Source organism: Accipiter gentilis, unplaced genomic scaffold (genome assembly GCF_929443795.1).
Source record: "Accipiter gentilis unplaced genomic scaffold, bAccGen1.1, whole genome shotgun sequence".
Classification (NCBI taxonomy): Eukaryota; Metazoa; Chordata; class Aves; order Accipitriformes; family Accipitridae; genus Astur; species Astur gentilis.
Genome location: NW_026060824.1, coordinates 648,465 through 671,815, shown reverse-complemented (window position 1 = coordinate 671,815; position 23,351 = coordinate 648,465). Strand labels below are relative to the sequence as shown.

The following is a 23,351-nucleotide window of genomic DNA, read 5'->3' as shown; positions in this document are numbered from 1 at the left end:
AATGCAGAACTGCCACCTTCTTGTCCCTTGGCTGTAAACTGCATCTAAGGGAGCACTTCAGGTATTTGATTTTGAATACACTGTATGGTCACAGGAGTGGCCAGATGAGACCTGGGGCTCTGTGTCCCTGGGCTGCTCCCTCTGTTGTTCCTCCACTTTCCTTCTGTATTGGATCTGGCTGAGTTGGAGTTCCTTTACCCCACAGCAGCCCTCGTAGTGCTGTGCTCTGTACTGGTAGCTAGAAAGCTGTTGATAACACAGCAGTGTTTTGGCCATGGCTGAGCGGTGCTGGCACAGCATCAAGGCTGTCTCTCTAACATTCCCCCGTCTCCAGTAGGCTGGGGGTGGGCAAGATCTTGGGAGGCGACGTAGCCAGGAAGAAGAGGCATCTAGGTAGCAAGTAAATCTTCAGATGCTGGGGACCCTGCGTTCATGCAGCATTGGGCAGACCCCAGATGGATTTTCCCTTGGCACGCTTTACGGTGGAGAAGCGGAGAAGTTCCTCCTTTTGGTCATTCACGGTATTATGCAACTTTTCTTAGAAGAAAACACCTCTGTGCGTAAAGGATGTTCACACGCGGACTTCTCGCTGCACTTTAGGTAACGGCAGGGCCGCGCAGGTGGCGTAATCGCTGGTACCAAGCAGGAGCTGCCTGGAGGCTCCTCTGTTACAGTCAACCAGCTCCGTTTATCCTGCGGCCAAGGGACATGTGTAGGGACGCAGCCTGAAGGCCACGCTGCACGTACAGCGCAGCACAGACCTGCACCCGCTCAGGGTAACTGTTAGGTGGATCCCTAACTCCTGGAGGTACAGTGATCTCCCAGTCAGGATCTCTGCACCAGGCTGTGAAACTGCACGGTAACTCGGGAACCGGAGAAGGTCCAGATCTGGAGGGGATGGTTAACCACAGGGCCTCACGTTGAACCTCCTCTAAGCTCGTCCTGTGCTTACAGGGTTCTCGAGCTTCTCGGGCATCTCCCAGACTGGCCGGTTACTGCCAGCTCCCTCGTTCCTACGTTCCCCTCCCTGCCTGCCTGCCCCACTTTGGCCCCTGCAGCAGCACTCAGCTGAGCACCCTCCGTTGCTCCTGGGGAAAGAGCGTCCTCCTTGCTCTCCGTGGCGTTCCCCCAGCACATGGTGCTGTAGCAAGGACAAGGCAGTCAGATACAGACACAGCCTGTTGAACAGAGCGTCCTGCACGCAGTGCTTCCGATAGAGCAGCTCAGGAGCAAGGAGGTGAGCTGGGTGTGCTGCCTCTCACAAAGAGCATTCTACATCGGCGACCTTCCCCGTTGGACCCTCTGCAGCCTCTCTTTTTCCCGGTGTTGTAGGTGTTAGGTTGTGTGGTTAAAGGTTCATCTCCACAAACGCAGAGGAGGACAAAGGAGCAATGGCAGGCAGGGGAACCCCAGTGACCTAGGCAGAGGCAAGGGAGCACCCTGCTGTGGCTTTTGCCAGGGCTGTCACAGGAGAGGGCTCGACCACATTGCCTGGGTATGAGGCTCACCAGACAAGTATTGACTCTCCCTTGCTCACTTCACAGACTGACGGGGGGAATGCGCTTCTGTGGCCATGCCCTGCCTCTGAAGCCCGGCCGTAGACAAAAAACCGGCTCAAACTGTGAAGGTTACCAGGCAACACGTGACTGGGTGCACGTGTGCGGCAAGGTCTGTGCGTGTGAATGTCTGAAACTGAGTTCTGAGCTGTCAAGCAGAAGCCTGCTTCTTGCTACACGCAGCCAGCGTGGGCTGGTTGTAAATTTGGGTAACACCTGGAATAATCAAAAGTGGCGTGTCCCGAATCCTACAGTTAGTAAAGAGCTAGGAGAGAGAAGCCTTAATTTGGAGGCTGATCAGGCATTGTACTGCTCACATAGACAGATTAGGAAAACTGGGGGCGTGGGGTTCCAGAAAGAAGAGGTGGTGTCAAAAAGAAGGGTTCCCAGAAAGAAGAAGGGATCTTGAAGAGAAGCAAGGGACCCAGGAAGGAAAAGGTGAAGATCCTGGCTGGAGGAAATATCCTGGAAGTGGCAGAAGATCTTGGAGACCAGAGAGCCGCGTGGAGACAAGTGCCAGGGGATGCCCAGGGACCTTGACCAGCACCCTGCGAAACTGGTAAGGGCGAGCAGCTGCACAGCAGGAACCAAGGTGACGTTCTGCCTGACCTTCCCGGACCTGCAGTAGCTGGGATAGGGGAGTTGGATCAAGCAACTGCAGGATTCAGTAGGAATGCATTTCACGAAGGTAAAGAGGACACAGCAGTGGCTTGGAAATGCTGGTTGGTTTAATGGTAAAACTGGAATTATTCTGTGAACTGTGCATTCCTTTTAATATGGACTTAATTTAAAATAGCTGCTTTGAAGTTGTTCTGACTTCACCTTAATCGACACCTGCAATCTTCATCATTTTATCTCCTCCAACAGCCAAACCATACCCTGCCCCTCCCCACCCCCTGCAAAAAAAACCCCAAAACCAACCCAGGAAAAGAAAGACTTCAAGGGCAAGCTAGGCAGCAAAGTTGTGCGAGATTGGTCAAACTGCTCAAAGTTTGCCGAGAGATTGGAGCTTGCAATTCAGATGTACGTCGCTCATCGTGGGGAGGGTAGTACGCACCTTTCACTGGAGTCAGAGGGAAAAACGGGGAGAAGGGAGCTGCAGCGTAAAGAGTAAAGGACCTGACATTCTTAGGAAAACTCTCCTTTTTCTTTCCTTTTCCTTGCTCCTTCGCTTCCAGATCTCCGTGGTCGCAGTTTGTGCTGCCTCACCTCCAGCACAGCGTGCAGAATGAAACGACGGTCACAGAATTCGTCCTCCTGGGGTTCTGCAGCACCCCAGCCCTGCAGCGCTGCCTCTTTGGCCTTTTCTCTGCCCTCTGCTCTGCCACTCTGATGGGAAACGCACTTGTCTTTCTGCTTATCTGCCCGGACTACTGCCTCCACAGCCCCATGTACTTCTTCCTCTGCCACCTCTCCATCGCGGACATCTGCTACGCCTCCAGCAATGTCCCCCATATGCTAAGGAGCCTCCTTGGACAAGGCAGAACCCCCTCCTTTGCTGGGTGTGGGGCACAGAGCCATCTTTATTTAATCTTTGCACTTACAGCGTGCGTGCTGCTGGCCGTCATGTCTCATGTTCGCTACGTGGCAATCTGCCGTCCCCCGCGCTATGCCCTCATCGTGATCTGGAGGCTGCGCCTCACCCTTGCCACATTTCTGTGGGCTTTGGCGTTCGTATTTGGTACACTGCAAGCCTCTCTGGCTTTACACCTGCCTTTCTGTGGCCCCTGCGAGGTTGTCCACTTCTCCTGTGAAATTCTTGCTGTCTCAAAGCTGGCCTGCCCTGCCGCTCCTGCCAATAAAGTCCTGATCTTTGCTGTTTGTGTGTGCTTCTTCCTCTTGCCTTTAGCCTTAATCCTGATTTGCTCCCTGGACAGCCTGGCCACCGATCTGCGCATCCGCTCTGTGCCAGGATGGCACGAAACCACCTCCACGTGTGGCTCCCACCCGACCGTGGTGGGTGTCTTTTATGGAAACGCCATCTTCGTGTACGCGGGGCCCGGGAGCGGTAACTCCTCTGGGAGGGAGAAAGTTCTTTCCCTTTTCTACAGTCTCGTCAGCCCCAGTTTGAACCCCGTCATTGACAGTCGGAGGAACAAGCAGGTGAAGGAAGCCTTGCTGAAGCTTCAGAGAAGGAAGAGGGTCTTTCATTCCGTCTAGCTGGCGCTCTAGGCTTTCACCTGTCTCCTGTCTTTCTGCTCTGTCTTCTTGAGCTCTTGGGGAATGTTAAGTGGTTAAAACGTAACACAACACATGGGTATTAAAATGCATTTGTCTCTTGTTTCTCTGTGCAGTCTGATGAATATCATGACACAAAATGACTCATTCCTTGTATTGCAAATAACTAATTCTTGTTCCTCAGATGCAGCCGTCCTAGACAGGTAGTATGTTTCACCGGAACTGTTGACCCAAGTGGAAAAAACAGTCTTCTCGGTTCTAGCTAGCAGTCAGGATAAACTACTGTGTAGCAGGGTTTTTTTCTGAATCTACCCATTGATCCAATAAGATATTCTTTTTCCTTACCGTATTTGTACCTCTTGTTATCCTCAGGATGCTAGAGCTTCAGCTCTACTGTTAGAAAGAAAAAGAGAGAAAACATGATGCTGCTAATGGGCTTTGCCTCTCAGGAGGGTGAACGAGCCTGTGAAGGGTTTTCTTTCTGCACACTTTTGAGCCTGACACCTCTCATGCAGGAATGTTCTCTATTCTGGAGAGTTTTTGCTCAAAGCAGAGCTGGCTTCTGCCCAGGCACTAAGTTTTCCAAGCGGGAAGGGTCTAGGGGTGCGTGGCTTTAAATAGCTGCCTGGATCCGCATCATAGCTTGTGATTTCATAATGGTCCCTATTGTGTCTCTGGAGTTGGTGCACACTGGGTGCCACTTAGCTCCTCCCGTGAGGGCTACTCCATCAGTCCCTGGGGAATCGGGCCCCTGACTGACCTGGAGGTTCAGTTGTCCCCAAAACCCAGTGACTGACGTGAGGATGAACCCAAACGGGCGTTACAAAATGACACTTCTGGAAGAGTTACAGGTAGCGCGGCCGGGGCTCAAAAGTGCAGTTTTGTGGGTTGGGGTTTTTTTTTCCATTTTGGAAATCACTTTTTTAGACAGGAACCTCAAGAACAAAGCGGGAGGTGGGGTTTTTTTTTGTCTGAAACACTCATCCCTCTCCTGCTGTATTAAATACGTCCAGACTCTCGTGTTATACAGTACAGGTGATGTTATGGGCTGTTTTATTTGCGTATGGGAAGAAAAACCTCCTACAAGTCCGTGGTTTTAGGGCTGTGCCTGAAGGAGGAGGAGGCACGCAGAGGCGTGATGGCTCGTGGACTCGCGTGGATGCAGGGGTGGGTGATGTCTGGGAGGACGTAAGGGAGCTCTCCACCCCCAGCCCCAACTTTTCCCTTCTTGTCATTGCTAAACAGAGACATGACGAGGAGGCAGTGATTGACCGGGGAAGAAGGAGCAACGCTGTCAGTATTTGCTATGAGAAGGAGGAGTTGGAAGGTGAGTCTCTGCTGAGATCCTGGTGGAGGAGCCACTAGCCCAGCGCGTTTTCCCATTGCACAAAGTCTCTCCAGTGTGCCTTGTTGGGTGTCAAATCATGTGCAGCGAAACGTGCCGCGCTTCTCAATAAAGCAACACAGTTATTGTCACATTTTTTACTATTATGGCTTTTTAAACGGAGGGAAAAAGCCTCCCGGGAGGCCACGGTGTGAGTTGTAGCCACGGGGCTTGATAATTCACGGCTTTTTTTCTCGCAGAGGTTGCTCCTGGCTTGGAGAGGTCAGGAGAATCATTTCAGGGCTGCAGACACGGGGCTGTGATTTTCTTTTTTTGTTCTGGAGTTCATTGCAATGGGACTGATTTGATCGTCTCTTGTCGCCTCGTGCCATACAGAGCTTTTGAAAATAATTAGCTCGTGTTGCTGCTTAATGAGCAAGTCTGAGTGTTGTCCAGCCGAAGCTGGAATTTGAGAAGAGGTCCGATACTTTCAGGGCACTTTTAGATGACCCGGAGCCAACACTTGTTGTTGCTGTGTTGTTGCAAAGCTCGAGTAAAATAGGCTTGGAAAAAAGGACGTCCAGTGAAAATAACATTAAGGGAAGCTGGCGTTGCTCCTGGGATTGAACCGTGGCTTAGCAAGGCACCGGCCACCTCAACTATTGCCGCAATGCCGAGAGCGCTGCAAAAAACGCTGCTTTTTCGCAGGCCACCGGACCCTGTACGTGGGCGCGCAGATGCCACTGGTTAGGCAGAGCCACCGGCATCACCGACGCCACAGCCAGAAGCATCGGGAAGGGGAACGGGAGAAGGAGTCTGCCCCGACAGAGCAGGGCTACCACTGTAAGTCCCACCGCGGCATTCGCTAAACTGGGGGCAACGTGGGCACTGGGGCCTTCTGCAAGCACGTCCCCGTGGCTAGTTTGAGTGAGTTGCTGTTCTTCCGAGGGAAAGTGGCCTTATTGAGCAACACCCTCTTTTTCCCAAGTTTTACTTTCTTTTTTTTTTTTTCTTTTTTTTTTCTTTTTTTTTTGTTTTTTTAAGTGCAGTTAAATGCATAATGGGTTTAGGCTCGTCTTCCTTAGAGGGATCCTGGCTTTAAAAATGGCAATGTGGGGAAGGAAAGCAGCCCATCCTTATGCAGAGGTGGACCAGATGCTTCTCCTTCTTCACGGCTCTGTGCAAGCCCAGAGAGACGCAGAGGAGAGGGGCCAGCCCAGTGTTTATGGCTGCACTGGTGCTGATGGCCACTTTGCACGTGAGGGTGACAAGCTGTGTTCAGGCGCAGTAACGGGATGGGTCTTTGCCTTCTGCCCCCAGGCTCCCCGTCCCAGCGGGTGCAGTTCATTCTCAGGACCAAGGAGGACGAGCAGCACATCCCTCACCACTTGTTCTCCGAGCTGGATGAGATCTGTGTAAAAGAGGGCCGAGATGCCGAGTGGAAGGAAACGGCAAGGTAAATCCCTGCTGCTTTGGCTGCGGTGGGAGAGGAGTCCCCGCACTGGCAGCGCCCGTGGGCTCTGCTTTCTCCTCTCCAGGACGCGAAGCTTTTGCAGCTGCAGGTGGCGGCACGAGGAGCCTTCTCCTCTTGCCACCCCGTGGCTCTGTCAAAGGGGCTGCAGAGCTGGGGCTGTTTTCGTGCAATGGGGCTGATCGCACCCGATGTCCGCAGGTGGCTGAAGTTTGAGGAGGACGTGGAAGACGGCGGCGAGCGCTGGAGCAAGCCCTACGTTGGCACGCTGTCCTTGCACAGCCTCTCCGAGCTGAGGAGCTGCATCAGCAATGGGTCGGTGCTGCTGGACGTTTGTGCCAACAGCATCGAAGAGATTGCAGGTACCGTGGGCACTGCATCTCTCCGGGAATGGCCGAGCTCAGCTCGCCACGGTGCTCTTCACTCCCAAATCAAACCCTGCCCCAATGGCACGTCCTTTTCCAGAAGTGCCACTGTGTTTTTCTCATGAGCTGTTTTTGGATGTAGACTGGGCGTGCAACAGTCGCACTGTTTTTTTATTCCAATATGGGGTCCTTTTGAAAGCAGTTTGTGGAGTTGGAGAAGCCACTAGAGAATATTCTGCAGCCAAAAAGGAGCGTGTGTCAGGGCTTAGCAGGCTGCTCTTAGAAATACGGAGTCTGCGTAAGAGCTGAACCACCTTAAAGGAACTATTTCTTACAAGCTGTTTCCTCGCATTCTTTGTTTTACTTTTGCCTTAACATCCAGCATTTAAGAGTTTTAAGGCAGAGTTTCTCTGGCGATGACCAAGCAGTGTATTTCTGTGGGGAAGATACTTGAAGTTAATTGCAAAAGCCACTTTGGAGAAGTTATCTTTGACTGGCAGCAGGTCTCCATTCAGCCCTTTCAAGGGCTGGAGAAGTCGGAGCCGTTCTTAGCATGTTTCTCCCTGGGCTCAGCAAATTGCACTCGATCAGCACGGGAAACTGGGAACGTCTGTGCTATAGATTGCTTATAATTTGGGTAAACGTGTAGAGTCAGAAAGGCCAGGTCGGGCAAGAAAATTGCATTATTTAGAATGGGAAATATTTATCTTAGCGGAATGATGAATAAGCACTTGGATGATGTTTCTTAGCAAAAGAAAATTCTCGTTTTCACTGCAAAGGCTGAACATTATTAAAAGGCCTTGCTATGCAAGGCTGAGCGGGCATTAGGGTGCAGCCTGTGTGGCACAGCCTTCCCTGGGGGCTTTGGGGGTCGGGACTTGTTGGGGTTTCTGCTCTGATGGCTTTGTTTCCCTTTGCCATCCTCAGATATGATCCTGGCCCAGCAAGAACAGTCCACGGAGTTTGACGAGCACGTGCGGGCGCAAGTTCGAGAAGTCCTTCTGAGGAAGCACCACCATCAGAACGAGAAGACAACCAACCTTCTCCCCGCTGTCTGCTCGTTTGCTGATGTGAGCAAGAGGCAGTCGGACCTGCACCTCCTCTACAAGCCAGGTGAGGGTTTCTGCAGGGCTGTGGCCCCATTAGACTTGCCCAGGCAAAGGAGAAGCGTCCCAGTTGCTCCTTGTCCATCTTTCTGAGTGTCTTTCTTTTTCCTACCAGCCCAAACAATCACCCCTTGTCCTTCTCCCACCGCTGCGGAAGCTAAAGATGGGGTGACCCGTGAGAGCAGAGCTATGGATTTAAGCAAGGTGAGACACTCGTAGCTTTCTTAACTCCTTTAGGGCCAGATTTGCTCTTGCAGAGTGTGCTGCAGAGCGCTGTGGGCTTTGCTTTTGGGGTAATTGCCTGAAAATCGCTTGTCGTGCCCAGGCGGAGCTGCACTTGATGAAGAAAATTCCCACCGGGGCTGAAGCATCCAACGTGCTCGTAGGAGAGCTGGATTTCCTTCACCAGCCCATCGTGGCATTTGTCCGCCTGAGCCCGGCTGTCCTCCTCTCAGGCATGACGGAAGTTCCCATCCCAACAAGGTGCGAATGAGAAGCGCAAAATTCTTCCGTAAAAAAGATACCCAACCAAACATCAAGTTGCAGGCATCAGTTTGGTGTCCCAAGGGAACAAGGCTAGTGGGAGGGGGAGCAAGCACGTTTCCCCCACCCACGTCTCCTCGCCTTCATTTCTCCATTCCCTGCTGTAGCTTTTAAACCCATCGGCCAATTGTAATGAAAGTTGGCCCCCAAATTACATTTGCCGTCTGTTTTGAAGAATTTCAAATTCATCGCGGCATCGCTGAGCCTACGTGTCCCGTCTTGAGCCACGCTCTGGGCTGGGAGCTGCCAGGGCTTTCCTTGGGTGCTCTTGGAGCAAAGACACCTTCTTCTCTCTCTCATTTTCTTTTTCTTGCCCAGGTTCCTGTTTGTTTTGCTTGGACCAGAAGGAAAAGCCCATCAGTACCATGAGATCGGCAGGTCCATGGCCACTATCATGACGGATGAGGTGCGACAAGATGAGATAGCTCCGGGTCATTTTTGCCTTTCTTCAGCTCTCCCTGTCTCTGAAGTAGTGAGGAAGAGGATTTGCTGTCCCAGCTGCCCGCAGCTCTCCAAATAGCCCAGCCCTCTTTCTCACCCCAAAGCAAACACGCAGATTTGCATCACCCCACATCCTGGAGGCTGAAATCCCGCCCGGGGTGCATCCTGCACCTCATCCTTCTCGCCGGGGTCCCCAGCACGCTGTCCCCAGTGGTGGCATTGCCAGGGCCAGTAAAACTTCTCTTGCTCTTTAAGCAGAAGGGTATGGTGTGCCATGGGGGACGGGGGCCTCGTGGGGGAGATGATTACAAGTGCCGTGATGCGCAGATTTTTCCTTTTGGGGGAATATTTCCTGCCCTTTCCAGCAGGGAATTTTGGTGAAAAAGCCTTGCGTTTAGCCAAGAGCTTATTGCACTGGTTAGGACATCCGAGCTGGGTTGTCCTCTCACCAGGTTGTCTTCTATTGGCAGGTTTTCCGTGACGTTGCCTATAAAGCCAAGAACGGGGCTGACCTCGTGGCTGGCATCGACGAGTTTCTGGATCAGGTCACGGTCTTGCCGCCAGGAGAGTGGGATCCATCAATCCGAATCGAGCCCCCGAAAAACGTCCCTTCGCAGGTGGGTGCCACATCGGCGGGAGGCATGAGGGGGATGGGCAGGATGGCTGGGGATGCTGTTCAGGGGCCCAAATTCACAAGGTCCCACTCTGACACAGTCACAGAGCCAGACCAGAAGCAAAACAAGCCAGTGGTTACAAGTCCATAGCTTTATCTCACTTCCATTTTAACAGGAAAAAAGGAAGATGCCAGGAGCTCTTGATGACAGTGCTTCTCACAGCACGCTGGAGAAACACAGTGGGCCTGAACTGCAGCGGACGGGAAGGTGGGAGCTGTAATAGTTTGGGGTTTTTTTCTGTTTGCCTCTCAAATCTGAGCATGCACCTTCCCTTCTAGCAGGTCTTTGGGGTTAGCTGGTTCAGTGAAGGGGCTCCACATTGCCAGCTTGGTCCCCTGGGCTGGGCAGGGGGGAGATCTGGGCAGCTGGGCTCAGCCCCAACCATCACCGTTGCACGCAGGTTTTCTTGATTTGGGCTGAAGGAGAGTGCTTCTTTTTAGCCACGAAAGTTACTCTATGCTTGTGATTGCCCTTCTGCAGCAAAGCAAAGTCGACGTGTTCCTCCAAGAGAACAGACTCTCTTCTTTTTCCTTCCTGCAGGCTCTTTGGAGGTTTGACCCTGGACGTGAAGCGGAAAGCCCCGTGGTTCTGGAGCGACTTCCGGGATGGTCTGAGCCTGCAGTGCCTGGCGTCCTTCCTCTTCCTCTACTGTGCCTGCATGTCCCCTGTCATCACCTTTGGGGGACTGCTGGGGGAGGCGACCAATGGCCACATAGTGAGCACCTCTCTCTGTTGGGGGGGATGGGGGAGGGTAAAACTCAGGCCAAAGTCCCTGCTGCAGTGAACCGGCTTTGGTTTTTGTTTCTCCCTAACGATTTATTTACTCACGGCCGCCTCTCTTCCCCGGACAGAGTGCCATGGAGTCGCTGCTGGGCGCGTCCATGGCCGGCGTGGTGTATTGCCTCTTTGCCGGCCAACCTCTCACCATCCTCGGCAGCACCGGACCCGTCCTGGTGTTTGAGAAGATCCTCTACAAATTCTGCAAGTAAGGCAGGCTGCCGCAGCTGGGTGCTGCGAGAGCCTTCAGAAGGGGGCAGTGATGGAGAAAAGATGCTTTTCTTTTCTTTTTCTTAGGGGTAGTTGCTAGATTTTAGTGACAGTCCTTTTGTTGCGATGGCTTTGATGGGAGATAAACCACCCTTATTGCCATAAGGTTTATTATTAAGCCCCAGCTTGCTGGCAGCAGGTGACTGGGTGCAAACCCAGCTGGTTTCAGTGTTAGGGCGTCAGGGTGATGTGGGAGAACACCACCTGGCCCAAGAGGGACCTGACCTCAAGCAGCCTCCAAGGTGTTAACACGAGATCCGTGTTAAACAGTGGTAACTAAATAATTGGCCTCTCCTGCTGTGGGTCTACACCCTGCACCACAGCCCCGAGGCTCTCTGTAGTAGTACATGGAAACTGCATTTCCCATCCGCAGCCTTGACACGCTCCAAAATTGCTCCCCGTTTTCCCCAAAGGCAGGCATGGCTCAGGGCCTCTTGCTGGCCTTTCCAGCCTTTGTTTCATTCTGCTTTCCCAGGGAATACACGCTCTCCTATCTGTCTCTGCGGGCGTGCATTGGGCTGTGGACCGCCTTCTTGTGCATAGTGCTGGTGGCCACCGACGCCAGCTGTTTGGTGTGCTACGTCACCCGCTTCACGGAAGAAGCCTTTGCCTCCCTCATCTGCATCATCTTCATCTACGAGGCTCTGGAGAAGCTGAGTCACCTGCGAGACACCTACCCTGTGCACATGCACAGCAAGCTGGACTTCCTCACCAGCTACTAGTGGGTTTTTTTCCCCCTGAGAAAGCTGCTGCCCCTTGGCAGGAGCTCCGGGCTGCACCTCCATCACCTTTCCCTTACCCCTGTCTTGGCTTCTCTCCTCCCAGCTGTAAGTGTGAGGCACCGACCCATCCCAGCAACGAAACGCTGCGTTTCTGGGCGAGCAACAAGATCAACGTGTCTGGCATCGCCTGGGAAAACCTCACGGTGACCGTAAGTGCCCCGAGCCACTGCTTCCTCGTGCCGCGTCCATGGGGTCCAGGGGCATTTGCCTGGTGCAAAAGTCAGAGCCCTTCAGGGAATGATGGGCTTCAAACTGTGCTAGTGCTGCTCGGAAAAGTCCTTGCCTAAATGTAGCGTGTGGTTTTAAGCCGCTTGGTCCTGGGGAGGAGAGTCCACCTTGTCCAGTCTACCCCAACGTTGTGGGTAGCAAGTGTCCCCGTCAAGCCTGTTGCAGGACAGTATTTCTGACTGGGAGGAAGGTTAAGTAGTGGGTGGTTTGATTATTGTAGAAGTTGTAGGACTTAAGTTCATGCTTGAAAGGTAGTAGCTGGCCTCCTTAATGGGTTCCTAGTAACTCCAGGCCTTGCTTTCTCGTTCAGTGCTGTCTGTAGGTACGTGCATAAATTTGCTTGTCTGAGCAGCCTCTCAGGCTGTTGTTGCCGGAAGCAGAGCCCGGGCCTAGGGCAGCAGGCTCTTATGGTGGCCTTCATCCCCTCTTGGCCAGGTTCTGCAAGACCTCCCCTGGGGAGGGACGATCTGTCTCTTCTCCTCCTTTCCTACCATGGTTGTCTTTAGCCCTCCTTCCCTCTTCCCTCTCTCTCTATCCCCAAGAGTTTCCAGTGTTTCCTTCCCCTCTGGTGTCTTCTTTAGCCACGATTGCTCGAATGGCAGGCAGAGGATGTGCCAAGGGTGCGTGGTATGGTGTCCCCTCACATCTCATTTCTCCGCTGTGTAGTTCAATGTGTCACTTGTTCAGCTGCTGCTGCTCATTAAATATAAATCTCTATTGGCAGGAGCAGTTACAGGGTCGTGGATCTTGGACCAAGATCCTCAAAACCCCCTAGCTATGCGAGGTTTCCCTGCCGCACGTGCACTGCCTTTGTGTCCTGACGCTCTGTTTCTCCAGGAATGTCGGTATTTGCGTGGGGAGTTTCAAGGACCTGCCTGTGGACGCGACGGCCCCTACACCCCTGACGTGTTCTTCTGGTGCTGCATCCTCTTCTTCGCCACCTTTGCCCTGTCAAGCTTCTTGAAGAAGTTTAAAACCAGCCGCTACTTTCCAACCAGAGTAAGTAGAAGATGGTGGCCAGTGTCCATCTCCACACTCATTTCCCAAAATGGCTTTCCTGGAGCACTAAGCAGTATTTGCCCTGCCTTGGTCAAGCTGGGAAACGTTGGCCTTGCAGGCCAAGCTCTCCAAGAGCTTGGATGTCCCGCACTCATTTCCATGAGTGCAAAATCATCGTAGCATTTCCCACATGCCTCGTGACCTGCCCCAGATTGAAGATTTTGGGGGGTTGATTTATTTTATTTTTATTTTTTTTTCTCCTCAGGTAGTAGGAAGTCAGGTTTCCCAAAGTTTTGGGGGTTGGGGTTGGGGGATTTTTTCCCTACCTTCTGTGCATTATGTGCTCGAGCGGAAAGTAGATTCGAATGAGGAGCTTCCTTTTGAGGACTAAAGGATGCCTCAGTGCCTTGTTGCCATTGTAGCTGTGAGTGTAGCTGTAGTGTCAGACATGTGTTTTCTTATTTTTAATATTATTATTATTATTTTTAGGTTTTGACTTAAACCAACCCTTGTCCGCCTAATTAAGCTTTTTTTATTGTCTGACCCCAGATCTCACAGGGACAAACACAGCAGCAGTATCTAAGCAAGGGATCAGGCTGCATGTGCTCAGAGGGGTGGTGGGATTTGGTTAAGCAGCCTTAATGTTGTGGATGTCTGCAACTCTTGCATCTCGCGTTACGGCCCTGTTTGCCATGCCCCTCTCACCTCTGGTTTCTCGCCCCAGGTACGGTCCACAGTGAGCGACTTTGCTGTTTTCCTCACCATCGTCATCATGGTGCTCCTTGACTTTGTGGTTGGGATCCCATCGCCGAAGCTCCAGGTCCCCCATGCGTTCAAGGTAACGGGATGTTTTGGCACGTGGGGGTGCCACAAGGTGATGCCGGGGCAGGGCAGGGCTGAGTCTGGAGGAGATGCTGGTGGTGTGACCATCTCCTCTTCCACCTCCAAGTGCCTTGCTTCCTCCTGGAAACGAGAAGATGGCCCCAAAACTAGATACCTACAGGGGAAGTATCTAGAGGTGCTTGCAAAGAGGAGACTGGCACTGCTGAAGCCCCCGGGAGAGGGGGACATGAAGCCAGGGCTGGGAGGTGCTCTGACACAGGGAGGGAGGGGAAAATGAAAGCCAGTGGAGTGCCTGGGCTGGGAGACGATGCTGATGCGTGGGCTTTGTTGCAGCCTACCAGAGACGACCGTGGGTGGTTCATCAACCCCATAGGACCCAACCCTTGGTGGACGGTGTTGGCTGCGCTCATCCCAGCTCTGCTCTGCACCATCTTGATATTTATGGACCAGCAGATCAGTGCCGTTATTGTGAACAGGAAGGAGCACAAGCTGAAGGTAAGGGCCTGTGAGGGATGACCCCAGCCCCTTCTGGGCTGCAGGTCTGGGGAGAAGCTCTTATTCCCGATGCTTTCTGAAGGCATTGGTTTGGGACAAGGTCAGGCTGCGTGGCAGGATGCTCTCCTGGATTAACGATGATGCAGGGAGCAAGTGACAGGGCAGTTCAGATGAGCAACCTTTTGGAGGAGCAAATTAATCTTGGAGCAATAGAGAAGTGCGTTTTTGTTTTAAAATGGCAGCAGCAGCAGGTGTGGGGAATGAATTGTTTTGATGCGCTGCCAGGGATAACTCAGAGTCACACCTTCCATCCAAGTGGTACAGTTTTCTTTGTGAGTAGAAAAAATGGTTTGGTGGTTTTGGGTTGTGGGTTGTTGTATTTTGGAGAAGTATTTATCGCACAAGCTCTGCATATCCATTGTTTCTGAACTCCTGCCAGATTTTCATGCCAGGTGCTTGTGCAAAGCCTGCATACACGCTTGCTTGTTTCCATTTCTTGTTTTGAATTCTGAAGAAGTTGACTTGTGCTCGAGCAGGGTTTGAGTCTGACTTGCGACGTTATCCTTGCTCTTGTGCTATGGGATGCTCTGTTTCTTGTTTTCCTGCCTGCAGAAAGGATGCGGGTACCACCTGGACCTTTTTGTGGTGGCCGTGATGCTCGGGGTGTGCTCTGTGATGGGGCTGCCCTGGTTTGTGGCTGCGACCGTCCTGTCCATCACCCACGTGAATAGCCTCAAAGTAGAGTCTGACTGCTCAGCTCCAGGAGAACAACCCAAGTTTCTGGGGATACGAGAGCAGAGAGTCACTGGCTTGCTGATCTTTGTGCTCATGGGCTGCTCCGTCTTCTTCACTTCTGTGTTAAAGGTGAGAGGAAAATGCAAACCACCCAACAACCGCGAGCTTGTTGGAGGTTACAGCAAAACAGTCCCCTCTCTGCAGGCCTGAGTAGTTAGTTGTGGAGCGGAGGAGGAGGAGGTATCCCAACCCTTGGGGCTTGACCCACGGTGGGAACCAGCCTCGGTTAGGCTTTGCAGCCCTTCAGGCCCCCGTTTGGTGTGCTCGAGGCGAGCAAGCAACGCAACTGCTTGAATTTTTGGGTGTCTTTCAGGCCCGCCCATGTTTATGGGTTACAGTTGAGCATATTCAGACCAGCACATCTGCTGTCTTTCAAACAGGCAGCCCTTTACTGGCTGCAATTTGCTCCCCAAATGCCCGGGAGCAGCCGTTCCCAGGAGCTAAACACACTGAGGTCATCCCCGTGGGCTTCCTTGAACGTTCCTCCCACAAAGTAATCTTGTCTCTAGGCTAAAAGGAGGCCTGTGGCCTTTGCCTGTTGCCCCAAGAATAGGCAGAAGTGTTTCTTCTACCGCCAGAGAATGCGGCATAGGGTAGCACGGGTGAAATCGCCTGTTTTCCTCCAACCTTTCTGGAAAATAGGATTATTCTGAGGAGAGGTAACTCCCAAGTTCAGCCTAAAGCAGAGCCTTAGCTCACTCGTGCGCACAAAATGGCAAAAAAATGGTTAAAATCTGACCCATCTCTAAGCCTGAATGGAAGCTGGAAAGCTTCAAGCAATTTTAGGCAGTGCCTGTGGAAGAGGGTGGTAATACTGAAAATGCAATACAGAAAAAGAAACGATTGCATTCTTACTTTTTTTTTTCTTACCCCCCCCCCCCCAGTTTATACCAATGCCTGTGCTTTATGGCGTCTTTCTCTACATGGGTGTGTCGTCACTCAGAGGAATTCAGGTACGGACTCTTTTACAGCGTGCAGCATGTTGGCTCCCTGGTATTTTGTCTCTGTAGCAGCAGGGAAAAAAGCAGTGGCATGGGAAAAACTTCTCGCAGAGCAAGCAATGAAACTCTTTTGTGTAAAAAAGAGATTGGTGGAGGTACAGGAGGTATATGGGGCTGGGAGGACCAGGCAAGTTCAGCGCTCTCTGTTGCAGGGTTTAGGGCAGGTCAGTGTTTGGTTACGTGAAAAGCGGGGGAATTTGGTGCAAAGGGAAGGCAGTTTCTACCACTGGTGGAAATCCTCGCGGGGGGATTCAGTGGGCCGAGAAATGCTAATAATGGAATGGCATGGAATAGTTGCCGTTTGGTGGGCAGCTCTCAGGGGCAAGCCGGTTGCTAGATGGAGCGAAGGGAAAATGGGTGCTGCTCCCAGGAGGAATGCGGTGGGATCCAGGATTTCTGACGGCAAGCGAGATGCTGCAAAGTGCCTCCACGTCTCGAGAGGGCCAGAAACTTGCCGCAGTCCCAAGGTGGCAACCTTTCCCTTTTATTTCGCAGTTCTTTGATCGCTTGAAGCTGTTTTGGATGCCGGCGAAACACCAGCCGGATTTCATCTACCTGCGGCACGTGCCCTTGCGAAAGGTGCATTTCTTCACGGCGATCCAGCTGACCTGCCTCGTCCTGCTCTGGACCATCAAGGTGTCCCGTGCCGCCATCATCTTTCCCATGATGGTAAGAGCTGCCACCGCTCAGCAGCGGGGTGTTTGCAGTGTTGGAGTGAGAGGTGGCATCGTCTCTGAGCTCACCGCATCTTCCCTCTTATTCATGAAGGTTTTGGCTCTCGTCTTTGTCCGGAAAGCGATGGATTTCTGCTTCTCAAAGCGAGAGCTCAGCTTTCTGGATGACCTTATGCCAGAAAGGAAGAAGAAGTTGGACGATGCCAGAAATGAAGCCGGAGAAGAAGAAGAGGTAAGGCTTGCTGTGTCCTCGGGGCTGGACATCTCCGTGTGGCTGTGAGATTGCCTGTTTCTCTTACAGCTTGTCTGGAAATGTTGGGGGAAGATCAGCACTCAATCGAAATAGATCCCAATAGCCTGTAACTTTTGTAACCTTTGTTTCCTCAAGTAGCAGTGAGCTGAACGCTTGAATACAGGTGTAATTTTTAAAATGAGTCGTTTTTCACAAAGGTCATTATCATTATGATGATTATTATTAGATGCTGCTGCTGCTGCTGCTGCTGGCAAGACTTGCTCATAATCGTGTTTTGAACACACAGTCCCCCTGCCCCGAAATCTTTGGAGTGAACGGTTTCTTCCCTGCTGCACTAATACCTATAGCTGCCAAGGGGCAGAAGCGGAGGGCAGACTGCTAAGTTTGTGCTGGGCATTCAGCTTATCTCCACTTTGATCAAAGACAGAGAACGTGATTTGTCCCTTTTTTACATCAGGAGTCCAGGAGGGTGATGGAAGCTGCTGCTGCTGCAAGTTCAGTTCAGCTGAACGTGGGGAAGACCAGTGATGTGGATATCCCAAAGCAAAGCAGTGACAGGTAAAGCTCCACCAAGCGCCAGGACCCCCGGCAAGATTAGCTTGAAGGTGTTTGGCAGAGTTTTCTCCACTTGCCTCTTTGTGGGGCATCCCACAGAAACCAGCAGGCAGCTTGGTGGGAAAACCAAATTTGGGGGCAGGGCTGCAGGAAGTGATTGCAGGGCTCTGACCGCAAGCAGAGTGGCTGCAGCACTCGTGTTTGACCCTCAAACCTTGCCTCATCAGTGCCTTTACGGTAGCTGGAGATCCTCATACTTAACACATGAGGAGTTGCAGGCGTGATCTGTACGAGCAGTGGCTTAGGAACCTGGACCGGGGCTAAGCCCCAGCAAGAGCCTTTGCACAGAGCTGTTGCTCTGCAGCTCCCGGGCTTGCCTCCCAAAACTCCTTATCCAGCAAAATCCCCCACACTTATGCGGAGCTTTGATTCTCGGGGCTCCGCTGTTCCTCTTGCTGATGCTAATGCTCTTGGTGGCATCAGTTCCCATAATCACGGATTGCTGTGTAAAATATTTATTGCAGGACTGATCCTTCTGAGATTGTTATCCTGGATGAAATGTCACAAATGACCGTATGGAAGGCTCTCACTTTGAAGACAGAAACCCTTTGAATCCAGGGAGGAAAAAGGTAAAGGATTGCACGTGAACGTGACCGTGCTACTCTGCAAGCGACGGCGCACGCCTACGCTTTTCCCACGCTTTGGCCGGCAAGGCTGAGCAAACGGCCTGTCCCTGGGAACAGGCATTGTGGACCGTGGCATGTAAACCAGCTCCTCTCTGCTGGGGTGGTCCCCCAAACAGGGCTGAATCAGCAGCAGGTGGCAGGTCTTCCACTGATGATGCTCTCCCTCTTTTTCTCTCCCCTTCGCCTTTCCCCACTCCCGCTTTTCACGTTTAGGAATCTTGACTTTGAAGGAGAGGAGTGAGAGCGTGACTCGGGGATGTGCCAACGCAGACAGAGGGAGAAAGCGCTTTGTTTCAGTTGGAGGATTCCCATTAAAGCCATGCAGATGTTTTCAGTTATCCTTGGTGTGCTTCAGGCATTCAGTATCTCTAGACCAGCAAGCTGAGGTGAAGGTCACAGTCAAGGGGAGTTTGGTGGTGTTAAGTCTGTGTGCGTACGTGCGTGTGGGGGTGTGGGTTTGTAGTGGTAGAGGGACTGCTACTGCTTTATCATTCAGTGCTCTTCTTTTAATACCTAATTCCTCCTCTTTTTTTTTCCCCTCTTTTTTCCAAATGTAAACTGGGAATGTCCAAAATAATTTTCTGTTATAGTTGATGCATTCTCCACTTTCTTCTTGATCATGACCGGGTTTTTGGTCTGGTTTGGGGTCCTGGCTTTAATTCACTCTTATGTCTCTTACTGGTACGAGAGGGATGCCCTCTGCAGCAGGGCAGCATAGAGAGCATCCGAGCAGTTGGCCTAAGGTGAAAGAAAACATTTGCTCCCTGTGCTCCAGTTTTACCTCTCTTGGTTGGTTTGGTTTTGGGTTTGTTTTTTTTTGCTTTGGCTCTGCCATCAGCCTGGGAGCTGCAAAATGCAGAACTGCCACCTTCTTGTCCCTTGGCTGTAAACTGCATCTAAGGGAGCACTTCAGGTATTTGATTTTGAATACACTGTATGGTCACAGGAGTGGCCAGATGAGACCTGGGGCTCTGTGTCCCTGGGCTGCTCCCTCTGTTGTTCCTCCACTTTCCTTCTGTATTGGATCTGGCTGAGTTGGAGTTCCTTTACCCCACAGCAGCCCTCGTAGTGCTGTGCTCTGTACTGGTAGCTAGAAAGCTGTTGATAACACAGCAGTGTTTTGGCCATGGCTGAGCGGTGCTGGCACAGCATCAAGGCTGTCTCTCTAACATTCCCCCGTCTCCAGTAGGCTGGGGGTGGGCAAGATCTTGGGAGGCGACGTAGCCAGGAAGAAGAGGCATCTAGGTAGCAAGTAAATCTTAGGTCCCTTCAGATGCTGGGGACCCTGCGTTCATGCAGCATTGGGCAGACCCCAGATGGATTTTCCCTTGGCACGCTTTACGGTGGAGAAGCGGAGAAGTTCCTCCTTTTGGTCATTCACGGTATTATGCAACTTTTCTTAGAAGAAAACACCTCTGTGCGTAAAGGATGTTCACACGCGGACTTCTCGCTGCACTTTAGGTAACGGCAGGGCTGCGCAGGTGGCGTAATCGCTGGTACCAAGCAGGAGCTGCCTGGAGGCTCCTCTGTTACAGTCAACCAGCTCCGTTTATCCTGCGGCCAAGGGACATGTGTAGGGACGCAGCCTGAAGGCCACGCTGCACGTACAGCGCAGCACAGACCTGCACCCGCTCAGGGTAACTGTTAGGTGGATCCCTAACTCCTGGAGGTACAGTGATCTCCCAGTCAGGATCTCTGCACCAGGCTGTGAAACTGCACGGTAACTCGGGAACCGGAGAAGGTCCAGATCTGGAGGGGATGGTTAACCACAGGGCCTCACGTTGAACCTCCTCTAAGCTCGTCCTGTGCTTACAGGGTTCTCGAGCTTCTCGGGCATCTCCCAGACTGGCCGGTTACTGCCAGCTCCCTCGTTCCTACGTTCCCCTCCCTGCCTGCCTGCCCCACTTTGGCCCCTGCAGCAGCACTCAGCTGAGCACCCTCCGTTGCTCCTGGGGAAAGAGCGTCCTCCTTGCTCTCCGTGGCGTTCCCCCAGCACATGGTGCTGTAGCAAGGACAAGGCAGTCAGATACAGACACAGCCTGTTGAACAGAGCGTCCTGCACGCAGTGCTTCCGATAGAGCAGCTCAGGAGCAAGGAGGTGAGCTGGGTGTGCTGCCTCTCACAAAGAGCATTCTACATCGGCGACCTTCCCCGTTGGACCCTCTGCAGCCTCTCTTTTTCCCGGTGTTGTAGGTGTTAGGTTGTGTGGTTAAAGGTTCATCTCCACAAACGCAGAGGAGGACAAAGGAGCAATGGCAGGCAGGGGAAGCCCAGTGACCTAGGCAGAGGCAAGGGAGCACCCTGCTGTGGCTTTTGCCAGGGCTGTCACAGGAGAGGGCTCGACCACATTGCCTGGGTATGAGGCTCACCAGACAAGTATTGACTCTCCCTTGCTCACTTCACAGACTGACGGGGGGAATGCGCTTCTGTGGCCATGCCCTGCCTCTGAAGCCCGGCCGTAGACAAAAAACCGGCTCAAACTGTGAAGGTTACCAGGCAACACGTGACTGGGTGCACGTGTGCGGCAAGGTCTGTGCGTGTGAATGTCTGAAACTGAGTTCTGAGCTGTCAAGCAGAAGCCTGCTTCTTGCTACACGCAGCCAGCGTGGGCTGGTTGTAAATTTGGGTAACACCTGGAATAATCAAAAGTGGCGTGTCCCGAATCCTACAGTTAGTAAAGAGCTAGGAGAGAGAAGCCTTAATTTGGAGGCTGATCAGGCATTGTACTGCTCACATAGACAGATTAGGAAAACTGGGGGCGTGGGGTTCCAGAAAGAAGAGGTGGTGTCAAAAAGAAGGGTTCCCAGAAAGAAGAAGGGATCTTGAAGAGAAGCAAGGGACCCAGGAAGGAAAAGGTGAAGATCCTGGCTGGAGGAAATATCCTGGAAGTGGCGGAAGATCTTGGAGACCAGAGAGCCGCGTGGAGACAAGTGCCAGGGGATGCCCAGGGACCTTGACCAGCACCCTGCGAAACTGGTAAGGGCAAGCAGCTGCACAGCAGGAACCAAGGTGACGTTCTGCCTGACCTTCCCGGACCTGCAGTAGCTGGGATAGGGGAGTTGGATCAAGCAACTGCAGGATTCAGTAGGAATGCATTTCACGAAGGTAAAGAGGACACAGCAGTGGCTTGGAAATGCTGGTTGGTTTAATGGTAAAACTGGAATTATTCTGTGAACTGTGCATTCCTTTTAATATGGACTTAATTTAAAATAGCTGCTTTGAAGTTGTTCTGACTTCACCTTAATCGACACCTGCAATCTTCATCATTTTATCTCCTCCAACAGCCAAACCATACCCTGCCCCTCCCCACCCCCTGCAAAAAAAACCCCAAAACCAACCCAGGAAAAGAAAGACTTCAAGGGCAAGCTAGGCAGCAAAGTTGTGCGAGATTGGTCAAACTGCTCAAAGTTTGCCGAGAGATTGGAGCTTGCAATTCAGATGTACGTCGCTCAGCGTGGGGAGGGTAGTACGCACCTTTCACTGGAGTCAGAGGGAAAAACGGGGAGAAGGGAGCTGCAGCGTAAAGAGTAAAGGACCTGACATTCTTAGGAAAACTCTCCTTTTTCTTTCCTTTTCCTTGCTCCTTCGCTTCCAGATCTCCGTGGTCGCAGTTTGTGCTGCCTCACCTCCAGCACAGCGTGCAGAATGAAACGACGGTCACAGAATTCGTCCTCCTGGGGTTCTGCAGCACCCCAGCCCTGCAGCGCTGCCTCTTTGGCCTTTTCTCTGCCCTCTGCTCTGCCACTCTGATGGGAAACGCACTTGTCTTTCTGCTTATCTGCCCGGACTACTGCCTCCACAGCCCCATGTACTTCTTCCTCTGCCACCTCTCCATCGCGGACATCTGCTACGCCTCCAGCAATGTCCCCCATATGCTAAGGAGCCTCCTTGGACAAGGCAGAACCCCCTCCTTTGCTGGGTGTGGGGCACAGAGCCATCTTTATTTAATCTTTGCACTTACAGCGTGCGTGCTGCTGGCCGTCATGTCTCATGTTCGCTACGTGGCAATCTGCCGTCCCCCGCGCTATGCCCTCATCGTGATCTGGAGGCTGCGCCTCACCCTTGCCACATTTCTGTGGGCTTTGGCGTTCGTATTTGGTACACTGCAAGCCTCTCTGGCTTTACACCTGCCTTTCTGTGGCCCCTGCGAGGTTGTCCACTTCTCCTGTGAAATTCTTGCTGTCTCAAAGCTGGCCTGCCCTGCCGCTCCTGCCAATAAAGTCCTGATCTTTGCTGTTTGTGTGTGCTTCTTCCTCTTCCCTTTAGCCTTAATCCTGATTTGCTCCCTGGACAGCCTGGCCACCGATCTGCGCATCCGCTCTGTGCCAGGATGGCACGAAACCACCTCCACGTGTGGCTCCCACCCGACCGTGGTGGGTGTCTTTTATGGAAACGCCATCTTCGTGTACGCGGGGCCCGGGAGCGGTAACTCCTCTGGGAGGGAGAAAGTTCTTTCCCTTTTCTACAGTCTCGTCAGCCCCAGTTTGAACCCCGTCATTGACAGTCGGAGGAACAAGCAGGTGAAGGAAGCCTTGCTGAAGCTTCAGAGAAGGAAGAGGGTCTTTCATTCCGTCTAGCTGGCGCTCTAGGCTTTCACCTGTCTCCTGTCTTTCTGCTCTGTCTTCTTGAGCTCTTGGGGAATGTTAAGTGGTTAAAACGTAACACAACACATGGGTATTCAAATGCATTTGTCTCTTGTTTCTCTGTGCAGTCTGATGAATATCATGACACAAAATGACTCATTCCTTGTATTGCAAATAACTAATTCTTGTTCCTCAGATGCAGCCGTCCTAGACAGGTAGTATGTTTCACCGGAACTGTTGACCCAAGTGGAAAAAACAGTCTTCTCGGTTCTAGCTAGCAGTCAGGATAAACTACTGTGTAGCAGGGTTTTTTTCTGAATCTACCCATTGATCCAATAAGATATTCTTTTTCCTTACCGTATTTGTACCTCTTGTTATCCTCAGGATGCTAGAGCTTCAGCTCTACTGTTAGAAAGAAAAAGAGAGAAAACATGATGCTGCTAATGGGCTTTGCCTCTCAGGAGGGTGAACGAGCCTGTGAAGGGTTTTCTTTCTGCACACTTTTGAGCCTGACACCTCTCATGCAGGAATGTTCTCTATTCTGGAGAGTTTTTGCTCAAAGCAGAGCTGGCTTCTGCCCAGGCACTAAGTTTTCCAAGCGGGAAGGGTCTAGGGGTGCGTGGCTTTAAATAGCTGCCTGGATCCGCATCATAGCTTGTGATTTCATAATGGTCCCTATTGTGTCTCTGGAGTTGGTGCACACTGGGTGCCACTTAGCTCCTCCCGTGAGGGCTACTCCATCAGTCCCTGGG

At 52.2% G+C, this 23,351-nt stretch overlaps 2 protein-coding genes across 2 annotated transcripts in view; one reads left to right on the top strand and one right to left on the bottom strand.

Annotated features, from left to right (window-relative positions):
- Positions 1–23,351, bottom strand: part of LOC126036843 (electroneutral sodium bicarbonate exchanger 1-like) — a 720,476-nt gene that overhangs the window by 170,660 nt on the left and 526,465 nt on the right. The window lies entirely within an intron of this gene.
- LOC126036856 (electroneutral sodium bicarbonate exchanger 1-like) lies at positions 4,971–17,927 on the top strand (the record flags this gene model as incomplete). Its single annotated transcript, XM_049797068.1, has 22 exons — positions 4,971–5,061; positions 5,767–5,913; positions 6,379–6,514; positions 6,731–6,891; positions 7,822–8,007; positions 8,116–8,204; positions 8,326–8,483; positions 8,862–8,949; positions 9,455–9,601; positions 9,774–9,865; positions 10,199–10,373; positions 10,510–10,643; positions 11,181–11,426; positions 11,531–11,636; positions 12,553–12,714; positions 13,439–13,552; positions 13,891–14,052; positions 14,665–14,916; positions 15,732–15,800; positions 16,344–16,517; positions 16,617–16,760; positions 17,862–17,927. Coding segments are annotated over exons 2-22 (2,979 nt in total), but the record flags the coding sequence as incomplete, so codon positions are not given.